Consider the following 23,700-nt stretch of genomic DNA (forward strand, 5'->3'; position numbering starts at 1 on the left):
TTGAACTCCTGGCCTCAAGCAGTCCTGCCCCAAAGTGTTGGGATTACAGGCATAAACCACTGCACCTAGCCCCAAAATCTTTTTATCCAAGTAGTTAAACAAGTAGTGATGGGCACTTCAAGCATTAACACGAATTTTTTCCTTGAAATTCCAGTGGCATAAAGATCTGGTGCCCTATGATTGAGGCATTCCGTATTATATTGTACATAATGTCAGTAATAATGGCTTTCACCTGGAACCTAATCTTAAACTGCCTTTGGTGGAAATGATGGAATCTCCTCCATAAGAGGACTCAATCGCAATTGCTGTGCCAGGGCCACACACTCTTACTTCCAAATTCGGATGCCTTTTTAGTTACATCTAGTTTATATCATTTTCTACTGCAATGCTGAATGTCATGATATTGTTTAAGGCTTCTGATATGTTGGCACTGTGTACCCTATTTCCTTTAGAAATTAGTCAAAGCAGCTTTACAATGTCAATACCCTTAATTTCAAACTAGAGATAAAGGGATTCATTGCTCCATCAAATATGACCATCGCTGTTACTACTATATGAAAAAAATTGCTTTCCTTTAAAGAAATTTATGACAGTTTTTTAAATAGTTCTAAAAATAGAGCTGAAACTACATTTTCAAAAATGTTTTGCCCATCATTTACTAAAATTATAAAAGTGTTTGAACAGAGTTTTCTGCTTTAATGTAACTAGTTAAAAGTGTTTTGAAGTCTGACTTTGGAAAATATGCAAAATTTAGTTGGAATCTTTAGGTCAGAATATCCTTCAAATCCCCCCCAAATTGACTGCATTAAAAAAAAAACTTGAAATGTGGTTATAAGAATTGTGATTCTTTGGCATATTTCCATCAAATTTAAAAACTTCAAATAGTGCATATATACTTGAAAATTACACTTTCTCTTTTCTAAAAAGCTGTATTTTTAATACAACCCTAATGTATTTCAGAATGCAATGAGAGCCACTATGGAACACCATGCCAACAGAGGTGTTTACCCCCCTATTCAAGTTCATGTCACGCTGGGTAATGAGGATTTGACTGTGAAGGTAAATGCGTTTGATGGTTTTTTTTTTTTTTTTGTAATTGATGTACAGACATGCAAAGGTAACCATACGCATAATTTCCAAAAGACATAATCTACTCTCAGGGGAAAAGAATCTTGTCTGTAATAGATAATAAGCACATTGCTTCATTGAGCTGGTGGATTATGGTTATCCCTTGAGTCTTTTCTATGCAGGTCCCCTGTCGAGGTGATTCAAGTTAAAATAAATCTTGGAGACAGACAATTTATCATTAATATCTCTTTGATAAGTAAGATCTAAAATATTTGCGTAGTTGCAGTATTATGGAGATAGTATTTAATATATAATTTAAAAAGTTTTAAAACAGTGCTTTCTAATCTACTGGTTTCATTTGATTCTCATGACGTAGGTAATTTTATCCTCACTTTTACAGGTGAGGAGACTAAGACACAGTGATTAGCTCAGGATCACACAGGGCAGAAATGCTATGGGACATGATATCCAGTCTTCTGTCCCCAGTGCTAGGCCTTTTCTATTACATTGTTCAGGTGGCCCAGTTTCTTCTTTTACATTTTATTAAAAATTGTTTTCTGTCACCCAGGCTGGAGTGCAGTGGTGTGATCATCGCTCACTGTGACCTTGAACTCCTGGGCTCAAGCGATCCTCCTCCCATAGCTTCCAGAGTAACTGGGACTGCAGGCTGCAGGCATGCAAGCCTGGCTAATTAAAAGAATTTTTTGGTGGGTAGAGACTAGGTCTCACTTTGTTGCCCAGGCTGATCTCAAAACACCTGGCCTCAAGTGATCGTCCCACCTTGGCCTCCCAAAGCACTAGTATTACAGGTGTGAGCCACTGTGCGTGGCTCCAGTTTAAGAGTATGATAGTGTTTTTCTTTTTTAATAATCATTTAAAAATTTATATTAAAGTAATAAATGCAGAGACTATAAAAATTCAAATGTGTCAGTTCCTGGCCCTTTGTAGGCCTCATTACTCAGAGATTCTTAGTCTTTCTTTACTTTTTTTTTCTTTTTTTTTGAGATGGAGTCTTGCTCTGTTGCCCCAGGGTGGAATGCGGTAGTGTGATCTCGCCCACTGCAACCTCTGCCTCCTGAGTTCAAGTGATTCTCCTGCCTCAGCCTCCCGAGTAGCTGGGATAACAGGCACCCGCCACCACGCCTAGCTAATTTTTTGTATTTTAGTAGAGACAGGGTTTCACCATATTGGCCAGGCTGGTCTCGAACTCCTGACCTCGTGTTATCCGCCTGCCTTGGCCTCCCGAAGTGCTGGGATTACAGGCATGAGCTACTGCACCTGGCCTAATGTTTACATTTTAAACAGTAAATATTACCTTTCTGTTATAGTAGTTGAGGAGTTAGCTCTCTTTAATAGAGCACCTGCTCCCCTCCCCACCCCTAGCCCAAGGGCCACTTTCCCTATACTATTATCCCAATATTTAAGTTTGTATATGAAATTCAAAGCTGAGAATAATCATCTTGCAAAATTTTGAAGGCATCCATTGTTCCTTTTTTAGAAAAGGTACAATTCAGTGGAATTCATAAGGTTATTCAAGTATTGCCGCTGTCTCATTTTAGAACATTTTCATCAGTCCTAAGAAAAAACCCAAGTACTCCGTCAGGCACAGCAGCTCATGCCTGTAATCCCAGCACTTTGGGAGGCCAAGTTGGGCAGATTGCCTGAGGTAAGGCGTTTAAGACCAGCCTGGCCTTAAACATGGCCTTAAACATGGTGAAACCCCATCTCTACAAAAAATACAAAAAATTAGCTGGGTGTGGTGGCAGGCGCCTGTAATCCCAGCTATTCAGGAGGCTGAGGCACGAGAATCGCTTGAACCCAGCAGCAGAGGGTGCGGTGAGCCAAGATCGCACCACTGCACTCCAGCCTGGGTGACAGATTGAGACTCCATCTGAAAAAAAGAAAAAAAGGAAAATATGCAGTACCTATGAAGTCATTTCCCATTTTTCTCTCTTCTAGCCCTTGGCAACCACTAATCTATTTTCTATTTGTGTATTTCTCTTTCTGGGCATTTTATATAAATTTAATCATGCAGTATGTGGTCTTTTGTTACTGACTTCTTTCACTTAGTATAATGTTATAGTATGCATTTGTACTTCATTCCTTTTTATGACCAAATGATATTCTGTTATATGGATCTAACACCTTTGGGTTATCCATTCATCAGTTGATAGACATTTGGTTTGTTTCTGTTTTTTGGTTATTATAAATAATACGGCTATGAATGTTTGTGTACAAATTATTGTGTGAACATGTGTTTCAGTTATCTTATGTATATACCTAGGAATTGAATTGCTGAATCATAGGAAACTCTGTTTAACTTGAGAAACTGCCAAACTGTTTTCCAAAGGACCTGCACCATTTTGCGTTGTCATCAACAATGTGTGAAGGTTCCTGTTTTTCCTCATCCTTGTCAACAATTGTAGTCTGTCTTTTTTATTATAGACATTATTGTGAGTGTGAAGTGGTATCTCAGTGTGGTTTTTATTTGCATTTGTCTAATGACTATGATGTTGAGCATCTTTTCATTTGCTGATCGGCCATTTGTGTATCTTTGAAGAAATGTAGATTAAGATCCTTTTTTCAGTTTTAAAATTGGCTGTCTTTTATTGTTGAGTTGTAAGGGTTCTCTCTCTTATGTATATGTGTGTATATATATAGGGATTCTATGTGTGTGTATATACACACATACATATACATATATGTGTGTATATATATATACACCCTATATATATTCTATTTGTGTGTATATATTCTATGTGTGTGTATATATATATATACTCTCTCTCTATATATATATATGTATATAGGGGTTACTAGTTCCTGATGAGATGTGTGATTTGCAAGTATATTCTCCCATTCCGTGGGTTCTTTTCACTTTCTTGATAGTATCCTTTGAAGTACAAAGTTGTGTTTTTTTGTTTTTTGCTTTTTTAAATAGAGATGGGGTCTTGCTATGTTGCCCAGGCTGGTCTTGAACTCCTGAACTTAAGCAGTCCTCCCACCTTGGCCTCCCACAGTACTAGGATTACAGGTGTGAGCCACCACACCCAGCCAAAGTTTTTAGTTTTGAAAATTTTCAATTTTTTTTTCACATTGCATGTGATTTCAGTTTTATGTCTAAGAAACCATTGCCTACTCCAAAGTCTTGACGACTTATGCCTATGTTTCTAAGAGTTTTATAGTTTTAGCTTTTATATTTAGGTCTTCGATCCATTTTGAGTTAAGTTTTGGACATGGTTTGAGGTAGAGGTTCATCTTAGTTCTTTTGCATGTGGATATCCAGTTGTCCTAGTACCATTTGTGAAAAACCTATTCTTTCCCCATTCAATTGCCCTGTCACCCTTGTCAAAAATCAATTGCTCATAAATGTATGGGGTTTATTTCTGGATTCTCAGTTCTATTTCATTGATGTATATATCTCTCGTTATGCAAGTACTTAATGCCTATCTCAATGATTGTAGCTTTAAGTTTTGAAATTTGCAAGTGTGAGTCCTACAACTTCTTTTTCAAGATTATTTTGGCTGTTATGGGTTCTTGCATTTCCATGGGTTTTAGGATCAGCTTGTCAATTTCTGCAAAAAAACAATGCCAGCTAGAATTTTGATGGGCATCATTTGGGAAGTGTTGCCATCTTAGAGTTAACAATATTAACTCTTCTAATTCATGAACACAAGATATCTTTACACTTACAACACAGGGCATCTTTATAGGTCTTCTTTGCTTTCTTTCAATAATGTTTTGTGGTTTTTAGTGTACACGTCTTGGACTTTTACATTTATTCCTAAGTATTTTATTATTTTTGATGCTATTGTAATGGAATTGTTCTCTTAATTCCATTTTTTGGATTGCTTATTGCTAGTGGATAGGAATATAACTGATTTTTTTGTACTGATCTTGTATCCTGCATCCTTGCCAAATGTCTTTATTAGTGCTAGTAAATTTTTGTGGATTACTTAGAATTTTCTATATAAATGATCATGTCTCTGCAAAAAGATGTAAGTGTGGCTAGAACCTCTAGTACAGTGTTGAACAGAAGTGCTGACAGGAGACATCCTTGTCTTTTTTCTGATACTAAGGGGGAGAACTTCTTGTCTTTCACTATTAAGTATGATGTTACCTCTGATTTTTTTCCTCAGATTGAGGAAATTTGCCTGTATTCTTAGTTTGAGTGTTTTTATCATGAAAGGATGTTCAATTTTGTCAAGTGCTTTTTCTGTGAAGATTGAAATGATTGTGTGGTTTGTTCTTTGTTCTATTAAGTAGTGTATTACCTTGCTTTTTCTATATCAAACCAACCTTGCATTCTTGGGATAAGTCTCAATTTTTTTATGGTTTATGTTGTTTTGTTGAGGATTTTTACATTGATGTTCATAAGGTATGTTTATTGGTCTGTAGTTTCTTGTGATGTGTTTGGTTTTAGTATCAGGATGACACTGGCCTTATAGAATGAGTAGGGAATTTCCCTCTCTTTCTGTATTTTGGAAGAGTTTTTGAAGGATTGGTATTAATTCTTTCAGTGTTTGGTAGAACACAACAGTGAAGACTTCTGGGCCTGAGCTTGTCTTTATGGAAAGACTTTTGATTACTAGTTCAATCTCTATTTGTTATATATTCAGATTTATGGATAGATATTTATAAATATAAATAATAGGCCAGGCACGGTGGCTTAACGCTTGTAATCTCAGCACTTTGGGAAGCCGAGGCAGGTGGATCACCTGAGGTCAGGAGTTTGAGACTAGCCTGGCCAACATGGCAAAACTCCATCTCTACTAAAAATACAAAAATTAGCCAGGCATGGTGGTGTGTGCCTGTAATCCCAGCTACTCGAGAAGCTGAGGCAGGAGAGTCACTTGAATCCGGGAGGCAGAGGTTGCAGTAAGCTAAGATTGTGCCATTGCTTTCTAGCCTGGGTGACAGATCAAGACTCTGTCTCAAATAATAACAATTAAATAAATAAATATAAACAATACATTTGATATCTATTTAGATTGTCCATTTCTTCCTGAGCTCCTGAGCTGTGTCTATAGTTTGTGTGTGTTTTTTTGTTTGTTTTTTGAGACAGAGTCTTGCTCTGTCGCCCAGGCTGGAGTGCAGTGGCAGGATCTTCGCTCACTACAAGCTCCGCCTCCCGAGTTCACGCCATTCTCCTGCCTCAGCCTCCCGAGTAGCTGGGACTACAGGCACCCGCCACCATGCCTGGCTAATTTTTGTATTTTTAGTAGAGATGGGGTTTCACCGTGTTAGCCAGGAGGATGGTCTTGATCTCCTGACCTCGTGATCTGCCTGCCTCGGCCTCCCAAAGTTCTGGGATTACAGGCATGAGCCACCACACTCAGCCTATAGTTTGTGTTTTTATAGGAATTTGTCCATTTCATTTAGGTTATCTAATTATTACACACAATTGTTCATAGTATTCTCTAATAATCCTTTTTATTTTTGTAAGATTGGTAGTGATGTCCCCACTTTCATTCCTGGTTTTATAAATTTCAGTCTTTTTTTTTTTCTTGGTCAATATAGCTAAATATTTATCAATTTTGTTAATCTTTCTAAAGAACCAATTTTTTATTTCATTGATTTTCTCCATTTTTCTATTCTGTATTTCATTAATTACATTCTAGGCTTTATTATAATTTCCTTCCTTCTGCTTGCTGTGGTGTTATTTTGCTCCTGTTTTTCTAGTTTCTTAAGGTGGAAGTTTTGGTTATTCATTTGAGACATTTTACAACTATAATTTTACTTTAAGCACTGCTTTGTCTATCTTACAAGTTTTTAATGTTTTGTTTTCATTTTCATTCATCTCAAAGTATTTTCTAGTTTCCTTTTGGATTTTTTCCATTGGTTAATAGGATTGTGTTGTTCAATTGCCACATACTTGTGAATTTCCCATGTGTTCTCTTAATCGTTTAAATTTCATTCTGTTGTGATTGGAAACATACTTTGTATGATTTCAAGTATACATCTATTGAGATTTGTTTTATGGCCTAACATAGGGTCTATCTTGGAGAATGTTCCATGTGTACTTGAGAAAAGTATGCATTCTGCTGCTGTTGAATGTTCTACAGATAGCTATTAGGTTTAGTTGGTTTGCAGTGTTGTACAAGCTTGTCTTTCCTTGTTGATCTTGTAATTGTTATATCCATTGTTGAAAGTGGAGTACTGAAGTCGTCTCCAATTACTGTTGAATTGTCTATTTCGCCCTTCAGTTCTATCAGTTTTGCTTCATGTATTTTGGAGCTCTGTTGAGTACATATATGTTTTTAATTATTATCTCTTTTTTGTGTATTAACCTTATATCATTAAAAAATGTACTATTTTGTCTCTTACAACAGTTTTTGTTTAAAAGTATATTTTGTTTGAAGTTAGTGTAACCATCCCAACTCTTTTTGTTTCTGTTTTCATAGTGTAACTTTCCAGACTTTTAGTTTAAACCTCTTTGTGCGTTTGAGTCTAAAATGTGTCTCTTTATAGCATATAGTTAGAATTTAAAACCATTCTGCCAATGTCCACCTTTTAATTGGAATGTTCAGATGAATTAAATTTAATATAATTACTATTAATGTAATTAACAGTAATTTTGGTTTATGTTTGCCGTTTTGTCTTCAATATATGTCATATCATTTTTTATTATTTCTCCATTATCACTCTCTTTTGTTAAAATGATATTTTGTATTATATCATTTTAATTTCATTCTTGTTTTTGTTACTATATTTCTTTGAGTTTTTTAAGTAATTATCCTGGGGATTACAATTAACACCTTAATTTATAATCTAGTTCAGATTAATACCAATTTGCTTTCAATAGTATACACTGACTTTTCTCCTAAATAGGCCTTTTCCCCTCCCCACCCATCCTTTGTGCCGTTATTGTCATATAACATACATTTTTGTACATTGTGTGCCTGTCTACAGAGATTTATAATTATTGTTCTATTCAATTGTCTTTTAAATCAGATAGGACACAAAAAGAGTTACAAACAAAAAATATACTCATATTTTCCTTTAGATTTACTTTTGTAATAACTTTTACTGGCACTGTTTATTTCTAAACATGGATTCAATGTTTTGTCTAGTATCCTTTTGTTTCAGCCTGAAGGATTCCATTTGGTATTTCTTGATAGCCCATGTCTGTCAGTGATCATCTCTCTCAGTTTTTGCTTATCTGGAAATGTCTTAATTTCTCCTTCATTTTTGAAGGATAGTTTTGCTGGTTATAGAATTCTTGTTGATAGTCTTTTTCTTTCAGCACTTTGGAATATGTTATCTCACTGCCTTCCAGCCTCCATGGTTTGGATGAGAAATCAGCTGTTACAAGCTTATTGAATATTGCACATATGTGATGAGTCATTTCTCTGTTTCTCAGACTGGATAATTTCAATTGACCTGTCTTCACTCTCACTGATTCTTTTCTTTCACATGCTCAAATATGCTGTTGAACCCCTCTAGTGAAATTTTCATTTCGTTTATTTTTCATTTCATTTATTGTACTTCTCAATTCCAGAATTTCAACTTAGTTCTCTTATATAATATCTATCCTGTTTTTTCACCTTTGCTAAATGTTGATGCATATCATTTTATTGCCCTATATTTTATTGTTGTATCATTTAAAATTTTCTATTTTGAGACATCCTCATACTTTAGTTCTTTAGTGTTTGTTTACGGAGTGTGAGTTTACTGACTCAGGTATAGTTTATTGACTGATTTTTCCTTGCCTGTGTATGGGCAATACTTCTTTGTTTTTTTCATATCTTGTTATTTTTGTAGAAAACTGGACATTTAAAATAATATATTTTGACAGCTCTGCAGATCAGATACTGCCCTCTCCCCAAGGCTGTCTTTGTTGTTGTTTTGTAATTTTTTTTTTTTGGAGTTAATTCTTTTAAGTTTGAATTCTTTGTTGTGTGTGGCCTCTGAAGTCTCTGCTTATTTAGCTTAGTGGTCAGCTAATGACTGGACTGAGATTTCCTCAAATACCTGGAATCAGTAAGTTTCCCAGTCTTTGCCAAGGGACTCTGTGTGTGTATAGAAGTGTTTAGGAGAATATCTTCAACACTCAGCCAGGCAGTTAACAACTGTGCCTTAACCTTTACATCCTTGCCAAGGGACTCTGTGTGTGCATAGAAGTGTTTAGGAGAATATCTTCAACACAGCCAAGCAGTTGACAACTGTGCCTTAACCTTTAGGTCCTGCTCGCATAGAGCAATTAGAGGTGAGAGCTTAGGGCCTTCTCAATGTCTTTCCTGAGCATGACCCTGGGCATGAGTATGGCCTTCCAGATTTCCCAGGAGATAGCTGAGTTTTTCAAAGCCCCTATGGCTATCTCATTCCCTAGACCTTCCTGCTAAGCTTTTTGGTTAGCCTTATTGTTTGCCCTAGCTGTTGTCCAGTTTCTTCTGCAGCCCTCAAATTAATCAGTTACTTCTAATTGTTTTTGACAGATGTTTCCAGGGATGGGGGTGGGGTGCAAGACTTTTGTACTGGGGAGCTCAGAGTCAGGTCAAATAAATACAGTCTTCCCAGCAGCTACCAGGCTGCTGGTTTCACTCTGATTGCATATTGATTGGAGGGAGGGGGAGCAGATGGGAGCAAGTTAAAATGCTTACTGTTCTTATACGGATTCAGTTGTTTTACTTGAATAAATGTTCCCCAGATAGCTGCATGCCTTTAGTTAATTTCCAGAATTCTGTCAAAGTAGATTCTAAATGATTTTTGCGCCCCCCTCCCCCGCTCTTTTTTTTTTTTTTTTTTTTTTTTTTGGTGCTTTGATAGAGGAGAGACTTTAGCAGGTTCTTTCTCTTCTATTTTTGCTGATGTCACTCCTGCTGTTCTTTTTGAGAAGACAATGTTTATTACAATTCCTCTTCCTTCTTATGTGACCAGTTTTAGGTGTCTACTTTTGTTTAACTAGAGTTTTTAACTTTTTTTTTTTCTTTTTTTTAAGCTGTGTTCTGAAGTTTCAGTGATGTGACTTGGTGTGGGCCTTTTCTTACTTATTGGGCTGTGGTCTTTGAACTTCCCATTATTTTCTTGATATTTTCCTTTTCACTGTGTGTTTAGTCTCTTTCTGATAGTCATAGTAAGAGGATGTTGGGCTTCATGACATCATTCCCTGTTTTTTATCGCTTCAACTTTTTATTCTATTCTGTGAGATTTCCTTGACTTCAGATTCCCAGCCCTTCTATTGAACTTTTATTTCCATTATCTTACAAATTTCCAAGAATCCTTATTTTTAAAATTAATCCCTTTTTAGAATTCTGCTCTAGTTTTATTTTATTGCTCTAAGGATATTATCGTGTTTTTTTTTAATTAATTTGCCTCTGCACCCTGCATTGTCCGTTTCCTGAGTTTCCTTTTGTCCGTTTCTCTCTCGTTTGTTCATTTTAAAGAGCTAGGCACAAAAAAGTCAATAAGTGGCAGTGCCATCTGTTTGCTGTAAAAACAATATGAATGTATCACTTTTTTTTTTCTTTTTTTTAGCTCAGATGCTAATGTGTCTATTTTTTGGTTAGTTGTGTGTCAGCTACTTGCCCGTTAAGGTTTACAGTCAAGAAAAGACCCATTGGTCTTCTGGTTTGGGGCTTAAGTTGTGCAGCAGCATGTTCTTTCTTGTACCTTTTTCTGCTTCTATTAGAAGTGCTTTATTTAGCATTTTGGTCTGCAGCTGCTTTCTATTGCTATTACCCATCATTGCATAGATCAAGGTTTACTGAGTTCTTAGACTCTCAGAAGAGATTACTTCTGTGCTGGTGGATGGGCTTAACCTCAGGAATCTGTCTTTATGATGTAAAGAAAAATTCATAATGACCCAGCAATCCCACTCCTATGTCTATACCTCAAAGGATTGAGAATATTTAGGCCAAACCTTACACACAAATACTCATAGTGGCACTATTCACAATAGTGTACAGGTAGAAACAACCCAAATATCTATCAGCTAATGAATGGATAAACAAAATGTGGTATGTCCATACAGTGGAATATTATTTGGCCACAAAAGGAATGAAATACTGAAAAATGCTACAAACTGGTTGTTGTAACATTGAAGACATTATGCTAAGTGAAAGAAGCCAATCACAAAAGGCCACATATTATATGATTTTATTTACATGAAATGTCCAGAATAGGCAAATATATAGGGACAGAAAGTAGATTAGTGGTTGCCTAGGGATATGACCACTAAAGGAGCTAGGGTTTCTTTTGGAGGTGATGAAAAATTCTAAAATTGACAGTGGTAATGGTTGCACATATCTATGAATATATTAAAAACCATTCAATTATATACTTTAAGTGCATTAATTATATGGTATATAAATTATTTTTATCTTTTTTGAGATGGAGTCTCCCTCTGTTGCCCAGGCTGGAGTGCGGTGGCATGATCTCAGCTCGCTGCAAGCTCCGCCTCCCAGGTTCAAGCAATTCTCCTGCCTCAGTCCCTAGTAGCTGGGACTACAGGCGCCTGCTACCACACCTGGCTAATTCTTGTATTTTTAGTAGAGATGGGGTTTCACCTTGTTGGCCAGGCTGGTCTCGAGCTGCTGACCTCAAGTGATCCGTCTGCCTCCACCTCCCAAAGTGCTGGGATTACAGGCATGAGCCACTGCGTCCAGCCTGCTATGTAAATTATATCTGAATAAAGCTGTTTAAAATAAAATAGGCTTGTAAAGGTCTCAAAAAAGAGTGTTCTAGAAGCCTGCTATGTTAATTATATTTGAATAAAGCTGTTTAAAATAAAATAGAAAGGCTTGTAAAGGTCTCAAAAAGACTGTTCTAGAAGTCCTGTCTGTATTAGGCTCTGCCTTCACCTGTTGTTTCTGCTCCTCACATCCAAGGTCACATGAAGGCATCTCCTCTTGCAGCCTCTCTTTACATGTTGAATTCTTGCTTTTTCTTCAGTTGAGCTTTGATCCCCATTACTTACCCTAGACTTTTAGAATCAAGGCTTGGTTTTGTTTCTTCCCCATTTTTTTTTAGCTTGTTCAAATTATTGACATTTTTTACCTTTTATCCTCCTGCTAAAAATCCTATACAAAAGTTGTTGTTTCTATCTTACAGCCCTAGCTGCTCTTTCAATTCTGTGTTTAGTATATAATCTATAAATAACTATGTGTTATAGCCACATGTCTTTTGTATGTGTGTGTGTGTTTTTTTATAGATGGAGTGTTATTCTGTCACCCAGGCTGGAATGCAGTGGCAGAATCTCGGCTCACCGTGACCTCTCTTTCCCGGGTTCAAGCAATTCTCCTGTCTCAGCCTCCTGAGTAGCGGGGATTACAGGCACGCGCCACCATACCTGACTAATTTTTGTATTTTTAGTAGAGACAGAGTTTCACCATGTTGGCCAGGCTGGTCTTGGAACTCCTGACCTCAAGTGATCTGACCACCTCAGCCTCCCAAAGTGCTGGGATTACAGGTGTGAGCCACAGCGCCTGGCCTACATGTCATTTAAATTAAAACTTAAATGTCTTGGTTCATTTACTGTTGATGATTTTACAGACTTAACAGTGAAAACGCTGTTGGCTAAGAAACTTTAGGAACTCTGGGTGAATACAGGGAATGTCCTGGCTTTAGAGCTGTCATCTAGTCAGTAGTGGTTCATTTCATCTGGGCCTGGAGTTCACATGAATTAACCTAGGGAGCCTAGTGTTACTGGGAATAGGAAGTTAGGGATGGCAGCTCTTGGTTAGATGACATTGACAAGTGGTGCTTTTGTGCACTGAAGAGAAAACTTTAAAAATAATTGGCAAACTTCTCTTCCTTGGCCTTCCTGTTGACATTACTTATCTCATTATCTTAATAAGCTTTCGTGTTAGTTTTCACATCTCTCTTTCAATACATTTGTCATCAAAGGTACCATTCTTCTTGCCTTGAATATATACAGACTAAATATCTGTCTCTCCATTATTCCCTCCCTCCCTTTTCCTGAAGAACTTGGATCCTCCAATAATCTATTACTGCTCTTTTGGAAACTCTTTTGCCTACTTTAAAATCCACTGGCTCCAGTTTATTGTATTGTTGGCTGCAAAGCAAAGTACTACTTTGACTGTAGTTTCTAACTCTATTCCTGTGGCTTAGTTTGCCCTTTACCTCTAGCAAGATAATGCTTCTCACATCCTCTCTGTCCTGTCTGCTTATCCCCTCTTATTTTCCCATGCAGCCTGAGGCTGGAAATGACTTCTTATTTTGTACTTCCTAGGTTGTTGTTACAGTCTCCATGGCCAAAAGGTTAAGGAAAACCAGGAAATATTTACTCAAGTCTACCTTTTTATCTTAGTATCTATTCTAATATGTTCTTTACTCCCTTCATGTATTTATAGAATACACATGCTTCCTATTCATGTTACTAGCAAATGTGCAGCAGAGCATTGAATTAAAGGATGAGTAATTAACAAATTGATGGATTTCTCAAAATACCCAGAGCTCTTTATTCATCTTACTAAAATAAATTACTTTACAGGGCCAAGAGCAATTTCAAGCATAATGCTGCATAAAAGTTTTCTGTTTTTTTTTTTTTGTTTTTTTTTTTTTTTTTTTACTGAGCAGAGTCTCGCTCTGTCACCCAGGCTAGAGTGCAGTGGCGCAACCTTGGCTCACTGCAACCTCCTCCTGGATTCAAGAGATTCTTGTGCCTCAGCCTCCCGAGTAGCTGAGATTACAGGCGTGCACCATGATGCCTAATTTTTGTATTTTTAGTAGAGACAGGGTTTTGCCATGTTGGCCAGGCTGGTCTCGAACTGCTGACCTCAAGTGATTCGCCTGCCTTAGCCTCCCAAAGTGCTGGGTTTATAGGTGTAAGCCACCACACCCAGCCACAAGTTCCTAATAAAGTCCTTGTATACTTTATTATTGATAGTGTAATTACTTAATTTTAGATGTATTCGAGGCACATCTTTCAATGGTATTTCAAGGCAGATTTTTTTAGTTATAAAAATCAAAATATCTACCTAATTACCATTATAAAGGTAATATATATATACTGTAAAAATTTTTAAATATATGAAAACTCAACTATAGGCCATTCAGCCTATTGACTTTTAATACATATTATTCAGTACTATTTTAATCTATATATACATAAATTAAAAGCAGATTTGTTTGTGTATGACAACTATATTGTTATAGGCAGTAAAATCAATTCAGATTCTGTGACAAAGGAAAATGGCTGTAGTAGATTAGAATATAAGCTGGATAGTAGCTAGGAAAATAAGTCCATGTTAACTTTGAAGGAAAAGAAAAATTATATGTAAATAAATTACTAAATTTGATTTGCCATACTGTTTTGAGTTGAAAAATGATATGAAAATGTAAAGACCTACATGCCTTACGAACATATCAGAAAGTTTTCTGGGGTTCTAGGCTGTAAAATTGCTGGTAGATGGAAACACAAAGTAGCGGTTCTGTCTTTTTCTCCCTGAAAATGAAAATTATACTGTTTTTTTCCTGTTAAAGTAATTGTGAAGAAAATTCAGAAACTGAAAACCCCAAACAAGAAGAGAAAATTACTCATTCTACAGAAAATAAAATTAGATATCATTTCAGACCTTTTTATAATAGAATTTTTGCAGAGTATTATAAATGCTTCTTTGTAACTGTTTTTTTTTTTGTTTGTCAGTTGGTTTTTTTTGCTGCTTAACTATCTCTTATGCCAGTATATGGAGTTCTATATAATATCTAATTAATGGTTAACAATATTCTATTTTAGAATGTACTTTCTTTTACTTAACTAATCCCCTATTTAGGTTGTTTACTTTTAGGTATTCTGCATAGAGCTGTGATGGATGTTCTCATATATACCTTGCATGCTTTTCTGCTTATTTTCTCAGGATAAATTTCTGGAAGTGACATTGTTGTGTGAAAGGTACATGCTTTTTTTTTTTTTTTTTTTTTTTTTTTTAAATAGAGGCAGGGTTTTATTCTGTCACCCAGGTTGGAGTACAGTGGTGAGATCATAGCTCACTACAGCCTCGAACTCCTGGGCTGAAGTGATCCTCCTGCCTCAGCCTCCCAAGTAGTTGGGATTACAGGCATGCACTACCACATCTGGGTAATTTTAAAGTTTTTTTTTTTTTTTTTTTTTTTTTTTTTTTTTTTGTTCAAACGGAGTCTCACTATATTGCCCAGGCTGGTCTGGAACTGCTGGGCCCAAGTGATCCCCCTGTTATGGCCTCCCAAAGTGTTGGGATTATATGTGTGAGCCACCAGACCCACCCAATATATGCTTTTCTTTTTTTGTTTGTTTTTGTTTTCTTAATTTAGAGACAGTGGCTCCCTCTGTCACTCAGGCTGGAGTACAGTGGTGCCATCATAGCTCACTATAGCCTCCACCTCCTGGGCTCAAGTGATACTCCTTCCTTAGCCTCCCAAGTAGCTGGGATCACAATTGTATGCCACCATGCCCAGCTAATTTTAGAAAATTTTTTGTAGCGATGGGGTCTTACTCTGTTGTGCAGGCTGATCTCAAACTCCTGGCTTCAAGTGATTCTCTTGTCTCAGTCACCCAAAGTGTTGAGATCACAAGTGTGAATCACCATGCCCAGCCTAATACATGCATTTTTAATTTTTTTTTTTTTTTTTTTTTTTTGAGAAGGAGTCTTGCTCTGTCACCCACGCTGGAGTGCAGTGGTACGATCTCGGCTCACTGTGACCTCTATCTCCTGGGTTCAAGCAATTGTTCTGCCTCAGCCTCCCAAGTAGCTGGGACTACAGGCATGTGCCACCACACCTGGCTAATTGTTATATTTTTAGTAGAGATGGGGTTTCGCTGTGTCGGCCAAACTGGTCTTGAACTCCTGACCTCAAGTGATTCACCCATCTCTGCCTTCCAAAGTGCTGGGATTACAGGTGTGCGTGTTTAATTTGCTTCTAGTCACCATGCTGCCCACCAGAAAGGAGTAACAGATTTATAGTTACATACAAGATAGGGTTAACTTGTGCCCAGTTCTGTGCTATAATGCACTGTTAATGAGACTCCCGGAAATATACAAAGCCACAGCAGTATTATGATGGAGTTTATGTATTAGAGTTTCACATATTAGAGGAGTTGGGTTGGGTTCAACAGCGAGGGAAATGCTTATATTGGCAACTTGGATTGTGTTGTATTCATTTTCAAAAGCAGCACTCAGGCTGGGTGCGGTGGCTCATGCCTGTAATCCCAGCACTTTGGGAGGCCAAGACAGGCAGATCATGAGGTCAGGAGAACGAGACCATCCTGGCTAACATGGTGAAACCCCGCCTCTACTAAAAAAAATTAGCTGGGCATGGTGGCGGGCGCCTGTAGTCCCAGTTACTTGGGAGGCTGAGGCAGGAGAATGGCATGAACCCGGGAAGCAGAGGTTGCAGTGAGCTGAGGTCGCACCACTGCCCTCCAGCCTGGGCGACAAAGCGAGACTCTGTCTCAAAAAAAAAAAAAAAAAAAAAGCGTTCTCCCACCAGCAGTTAAACTGTGATGCTATGAGAGTATGTGTTGACATTTTGCTGTTTTGAGGATTTGGGCATAGAGCATGATCCTTTTCTTAACTTAGATGAGTGACCGAGGAGGTGGCGTTCCTTTGAGGAAAATTGACAGACTTTTCAACTACATGTATTCAACTGCACCGAGACCTCGTGTTGAGACCTCCCGCGCGGTGCCTCTGGTATGTTATCAAGAAATAATGTAGTGTGTTTCTGTGAATTGCCTTCCGCATGCTGTAGCTGCCAAATAAGTAAGTTAAGCCGTCATGTAGGGTACTCCACAAGGAAGAAAGAAGCTCTTAGAAATGCACACTTTCCCCTAAATTTAAACAGCCTTCAGAATACTTTTTTTTTTTTCCAACTGAAATGGGCACGAGACAGAGATTTGGAGTTCTTGTTACAAAGTTTGATCGTGATATAGCAGTAGTTTTCCTGTGTAAAACCATATTTTGAAATATGATTAACCACATTATTTCTAATGGGAATAAATTACTGGTTTTAGTAGTGTTTGGTCAACACTGAATTACTTTTTAGTGTTGACTTTTTTCTCAAGTATTTGTCATTAGAATGATCTCATATCCTAGACTGAAAAATAAGACTAAAATTCTAATCTGTTCAATCACCAACCTGAAGGCTTAAATTATAATTGCTTTGATGGTGTTTTGTTAATCTTAGTTCCACCTATTTTCGGGTTTAATAGGATCAACTTTTGAATTGACTCCATCCTTATCTTTATGTTCTAACTCCCCCACAAAAAGTATGTTGCCAAAATTTTGTCTGTAATTCTAGAAGAACTCTATTCCTCTAGACTTGGAAACTTCTCTGACATTTCCAGTAGAGTTATGCTGTAACATGATGGGGGTATAGTACAAGATAGATCTATTTTAGACCCCTTCCTAGGAAGTTACTAGGACTTTATTCTGATAGTTTTGTGTCCGGAATTGGTGGGTTTTTGGTCTTGCTGACTTCAAGAATGAAGCCGTGGACCCTCGCAGTGTTACAGTTCTTAAAGATGGTGTATCCAGAGTTACTTCAGATGTTCAGATGTGTCTGGAGTTTCTTCCTCCCGGTGAGTTCCTGGTTTTGCTGGCTTTAGGAGTGAAGCTGCAGACCTTCATGGTGAGTGTTACAGCTCATAAAGGCAGGGTGTCCGGAGTTGTTTGTTCCTCTCAGTGGGTTTGTGGTCTTGCTGGCTTCAGGAGTGAAGCTGCAGACCTTCGTGGTGAGTGTTGCAGCTCATAAAGGTGGCACGTCCAGAGTTGTTTGTTCTTCTGGGTGGGTTCGTGGTCTCGGTGGCTTCAGGAGTGAAGCTGCAGACCTTCGCAGTGAGTGTTGCAGCTCATAAAGGTAGTGTGGATCCAAAGAGTGAGCAGCAGCAAGATTTATTGTGAAGAGCAAAAGAACAAAGCTTCTACAGCCTGGAAGGGGACCAGAGTGGCTTGCCGCTGCTGGCTCTGGGGGCCTGCTTTTATTCACTTATCTGGCCCCACCCACATCCTGCTGGTCGGTCTATTTTATAGAGAGCTGATTGGTCCATTTTACAGAGAGCTGATTGGTGTGTTTTTACAGAGTGCTGATTGGTGTGTTTACAAACCTTTAGCTAGCTAGACACAGAGTGCTGATTGGTGCATTTACAATCCTTTAGCTAGATACAAAAGTTCTCCAAGTCCCCACCCGATTAGCTAGACGAAGAGCGCCAATTGGTGCGTTTACAATCCTTTAGCTAGACAGAGTGCTGATTGGTATGTTTACGATCCTTTTGCTAGACAGAAAAGTTCTCCAAGTCCCCACCCGACCCAGAAGCCCAGTCCAGCCGGTTTCACCTCTCAATTTTGCCTGATGCATAGCACAAATGCTATGGCTGCAGCTGTACTATAGTTGAAATGCTTGCTCTAGTAATGTCCTTCTCCAATTCAGATACATGCCCTCCAGGAGTTGGCATCCATATGTCAAGGGGCAGACAGACAATGTCAAATGATAAACATGAGCATCTTTTTACAAGTCTAGTTTTATCCTAAAAAGTAGAGGGATAGAAGGGAGCTGCTGTTTTTGTAGTAAACGAATATTGTAGAATTTTTGTGGAGAGCGGCATAGTGAGCTAGTCCAGACTTGGATCTAAACTCTTTGGTTCTGTTTCTGATACTGCTGCATCTTAGATGTGCAGCCTTGGGAAAATTATTGACCTCTGGATGCCACAGATTCCCCACTTAGAAAAATGGAGTTACTGTGAGAATTAAGTGAGTTGATATATGTAAAAATGCTCTTTATGGTGCCTGGCTCATGGTAAATGCCATGTAAGTGTTTGTTATTTTGGGATATAAAATGTATGTGAATTTTTAAGAAAATAGGAGGCTTGACCTGGAACAGGCTCCTCCATACATCTACATGCCCTTAACAAGGCTAAGACTGTTACTAATTTCTTGCAGAGCCTCCTTTCTGCTGACATCGCTTTGTAGATGGTCCCAGTCAGCAGGCAGTAGGGTAGCTGGAGAAAGGCCAGCTGATGCCCACAGGAGTGGCTTTCTTGTCTACCTGGTTACAGAGGGCTTCCTCCCTGTGGATACCTTCTGGTGGGTCTTTGCATGGATAGGCTATCTTCACACTGTAAGTCCAGAGAGGAACATCACATATCTCTCTTCCAGACCTCCTTCTCATCCTTCACCCAGTTTTGTTCTTTCCAAGTCCTTAACAAGCCAGCCACTTGTTTTGCCACTGCCCATGCTGGAAGGGTTTACTTTTACTGCTGTCTTTCAGGCCTGCCCTCCAACTGGTGGGGTAGATCCACCAGTGGACTAGGCCTATGTTGTTTTTCTTCCCTGTTAACTGGTTATAGGGGAAGCCCTATGAGTCAGCCCATAAGTATGGTCAAGAGAGAGCACATGGTAAAGTAGGTCAGGTATCGTGGGAGCCTGAACCACCTGCTCATACAGTTTTCTTGGGGCCACTTCTAAGACCAGTTAATGTATCACTCAGAGTCGCAACAGGAAAGAGGTAGCTCACTCAAATTATGAAAGAAGGCCTTTTTACAAAGAAACTAATTACATAGGTGTAGGTAAAGATAGCACAGGAACCCAGGGCTAGCAGCAGCAAAGCTATCACCACCTTGGATCATGAGGGATGAGGAGAAGGCAAAGTTAGCAGAACCCAGAGGAAGGGAAAGCTGCAGAGTAGCTGCTTACTCTCCAGGGGCCCGGCCTTCCCAAGGCAACCTCAGGGAAGGAACCAGGGGAGTAAATACCCGCCTTGACTTCCTCTGAACTCCTGCTGGGTTTTCCCAGACATGCTGTAAGCAGAGGGCATGGGAATCCAGTGACAATCCAGGTTAGCCTCCCAGGGCAGGGAGGTGTGGAAATGGAATAGTCGATTTGTACGGGCAAACAGAGACTCTGGGTAGAAAAGTCAAGTTATAGTTGGTGGAGTTAGGTAAAGCTGGAGCCTGGGTTTGTGAATAGCACTCTGATTCTTGAGTCCATACAAGCTCATAGTTAGCATGCTATATGGAATGTCATTAAACATATGACTTGGTAATAAAAACCATTTTCCCATTTATCCAGATGTTTTGTTTTGTATTAAGGAATTGGTGGGATTTATCCAGATAAAGAGGCTATTCTGGATACTGGGACCAAAATGAACAGACATGGAATGATATGTTTAAGGAACTTAAGAGCAAGAGATGTAGTTGTGCTGGACTGGAAAGTGGGAGGCAGAGACCTGATCTTACCAGGTCTAGAAAGCTCTTTTTAGAAGCTTAGGTTTTGATTTCTAAGACAGTGGGGTAGGGGTGGTGGGAGTGCTGGTATGTTTTGAAGATTTTTAAGTGGAAAAGTGACCCGTCGGTGAGAATTAAGAAAGTAGATCTATATTAGAGATATCTCCAGGCTCAGAACGTGGCTGGAAATTTATGATATGAAGTCATGAGATATATCTATTAGGCTGCAACAAGCCATTTTCTACTCTTGCTCCTAAAAGAGATAACACATTTTATATGATATTGCCAAGAGCAGTATTGAGATACCATGTCCGGAATTGGTTTCTTCTGGTAGGTTCTTGGTCTTGCTGACTTTGAGAATGAAGCTGCGGACCCTCATGGTGAGTGTTACAGTTTTTAAAGATGGTGTGTCTGGAGTTTGTTCCTTCAGATGTTTAGATGTGTCCAGAGTTTCTTCCTTCGGTGGGTTTGTGGTCTTGCTTGACCTCAGGAGTGAAGCCGCAGACCTTCGCAGTGAGTGTTACAGCTCTTAAAGGTGGTGTGTCTGGAGTTGTTTGTTCCTCCTGGTGGGTTCATGGTCTCGCTGACTTCAGGAGTGAAGCTGCAGACCTTCGTGGTGAGTGTTACGGCTCATAAAGGTAGTGCAGACCCAAAGAGTGAGCAGCAAGATTTATTGTGAAGAGTGAAAGAACAAAGTTTCCGCAGTGTGGAAGGGGACCTGAGCGGGTTGCCACTGCTGGCTGGGGTGGCCAGCTTTTATTCCCTTATTTGGCCCCACCCCTGTCCTGCTGATTGGTCCATTTTACAGAGTGCTGATTGGTGCGTTTTTACAGAGTGCCGATTGGTGCGTTTACAAACCTTTAGCTAGACACAGAGTGCTGATTGGTGCGTTTTTACAGAGTGCTGATTGGTGCATTTACAAACCTTTAGCTAGACACAGAGTGCTGATTGGTGCGTTTACAATCCTTTAGCTACACAGAAAAGTTCTCCAAGTCCCCACCCGACCCAGAAGCCCAGCTGGCTTCACCTCTCCATCCCCCCTCTAAACAGGATACCCCAACTGTTGTTGGGAATTGGACGATGACTGCTATAGCTACTTCCTGCTGGATAGGGGCAAAGAAGGGGCCCTGCAGTTGTAGTGTCCTCCAGAGGGGAACTCTTTAGGCCAGTGAAAGGGCCAGCGGGTCGGTCCAGGGGTCCTTGATAGAAGTTGTTAGTTGAGTTCATTTGGGATTCCATTTGTAAGACCATCTATAGCTTGATGGCCTTGATTCCAGAGGAAACAAATTTGACAAGGAGGTTAAAAATACAGGATCCGAAGGTGAGTAATAGCAAGATGGCTGTCACAGGACCTAGAAAGGGGAGAAGCCATGTTGCCCAACTCCAGAGGTTGGTATAAGAGTTTGAAAGGTGTTGTCTGATTTCGGAAGACTTTTCCTGTAAACGCCGGGCGGCATCTCATACTATCCGTGACTGGTTAGTGTAAAAACAACATTCTTCTCCTAAGAAGGTGCAGAGTCCTCCATTCTCAGCAGTGAGGAGGTTTAGGCCTAGGCGGTTTTGGAGAGTCACTGCTGCCAAAGAGTCTATTTGGGATTGTAGAGTAAGGATAGATTTTGTTATTTCTTGCAAACTGTCTAAGAAATCCTTTGAGAGTGTTTGGTAGTAGGATAATGAAGTAGATAAACTGGCTATTCCGGTTCCTGTAGCAGTGGCCATTTCTAACTCTATAAGTAGGGGTATTAGTTGTATGGCCCTGCACTGATGGACTTGAGCTTTGAGGGGCACTGATAGGGTCTGATTTCCATAAGATTCTAGAAGTTAAGATAATATGTGTTACACTGTTAACTTTTAGCAAACTTTACTTTTGTTGAAAACCTTCTAAGTTTGGAATTTCAGTTATTCCTTGCTATTAATAAGACCTCGTTCAGTCCATATTAACTTAAAATTGGTATAGATGGCTCCTTCCTGATTCTGTAAGTACTTTAAGGTTTGGCTGAGTGCAAACAGCTCGCATATTTGAGCAGACCAATTATTAGGCAATTTTCCTAACTCTGCTTCTACAAGAGTTTCCTTATTACTTACTGAATACCCATTGTGTCTTTTTCCCTTAATCACCTGGGAGGAAACATCTATTGTCCTGTCCTGAAGGGAGTTCCTCCTGTGTCTGGCCGGACCTTCAGATTTAGATCCCCTGTTAGGAAACCTGCTGGGTTAAGGATTTTTGATAAGAAAGCTACGGGTTGTCAGTGGTTTCAGTGCTTCCGGGCTATGCGCTTGTTTACACTGACAACAAGGTGGTATTGGAGTATTATAGGGTTACAGAGAAGACCTTCAATTATCAGTTATAGGTTTTAAATTTACCCTGGCTTTTGAAGGAATAGGGTACACTGTTTTTTCTTTACTACTTCTATCTCTCTTTCTCTTTGACTTCTTTGCCTCTCTCTTTCTGACTCCTCTGTCTGTCTCTTCCTCTCTCTGACTTTCTGTGTCTCTCTTTCTCTCTCTCTCTGACTCCCTCTTTGTCCCTGTCTCTTCCTCTCTCTGTCTCTGACTTTGTCTCTTTCTTTCTTTCTCTCTGACTCCCTCTTTGTCTCTCTCTTCCTCTGTCTCTCTCTCTCTGACTTTCTGTCTCTTTCTCTCTTTCCTTTCTGCTGGTCTTTCCCTGCCTCTGCCAGCTGCTTATGCTGCTCTTCTCCCCTCTCCTGGAGAAGTCCGCAGACCAAGAACCCACTGGAAGGAACCAATTCCAGACACAATACGACCGAGCAGGCCAGCAAGGAAAAGCAATATGCTTTTTCGAGACCAACCACAAGTCATTTTATAGAAAGAATAAAGAGTTTTAAATGACCAGAGGGAAGTCAGCTGATACAGTACTCAAGTAAACCTCAGCTTAATCATTGTCAATGCTTAAATATTAATTATATTAAATATAATGCATCTCTCAGATGCGGGCTCTGATAGCCCCGTGGTACTCAATGGCATCTGTCTTAATTAGAAAAGTATTTCAGTGTGTGTCTTTCTGAATAGAATTTTGTTTTTCTCATCAAACAGGCTGGTTTTGGTTATGGATTGCCCATATCACGTCTTTACGCACAATACTTCCAAGGAGACCTGAAGCTGTATTCCCTAGAGGGTTATGGGACAGATGCAGTTATCTACATTAAGGTAATAGCTGTAGTCTTCTTGATTTAATATTTCTTTTGATGATAAGAACAGATGTCCATACTTAACTGTAATGAAATTTAACTCTACTACATGCTGTTTAAATAGAAAAAAACTATGGTTTTTTGCCTGGGATCTCACCCATTTTGATAGATGATCCCCTAAAACTATGGGGAAAGAGATTTGTATCCTGGAGTGATTAGGACTCTGTCTATTAATAGGAAAAAAATTGGGTTAAAGTAGAGAATCATAAGTTGTATATCATACAAGTTTAATTTTAACATAAAACACATGAATGGACATTGATACGC

At 38.9% G+C, this 23,700-nt stretch overlaps 1 protein-coding gene across 11 annotated transcripts in view; it reads left to right on the forward strand.

Annotated features, from left to right (window-relative positions):
• PDK1 (pyruvate dehydrogenase kinase 1) overlaps positions 1 to 23,700 on the forward strand; it is a 117,533-nt gene that overhangs the window by 14,690 nt on the left and 79,143 nt on the right. For all 11 annotated transcript variants that reach the window (XR_008677361.2, XR_010129616.1, XR_008677360.2 and 8 more), the window contains 3 exons: positions 961 to 1,059; positions 16,587 to 16,697; positions 23,279 to 23,392. Coding sequence is in view for 3 of the 11 variants with exons in the window: in XM_004032799.5 (XP_004032847.2) it covers positions 961 to 1,059; positions 16,587 to 16,697; positions 23,279 to 23,392 (324 nt within the window). In the remaining 8 variants the exon portion in view is untranslated. The remainder of the gene's footprint in view (positions 1 to 960; positions 1,060 to 16,586; positions 16,698 to 23,278; positions 23,393 to 23,700) is intronic.

Source organism: Gorilla gorilla, chromosome 11, assembly GCF_029281585.2.
Source record: "Gorilla gorilla gorilla isolate KB3781 chromosome 11, NHGRI_mGorGor1-v2.1_pri, whole genome shotgun sequence".
Taxonomy (NCBI): domain Eukaryota; kingdom Metazoa; phylum Chordata; class Mammalia; order Primates; family Hominidae; genus Gorilla; species Gorilla gorilla.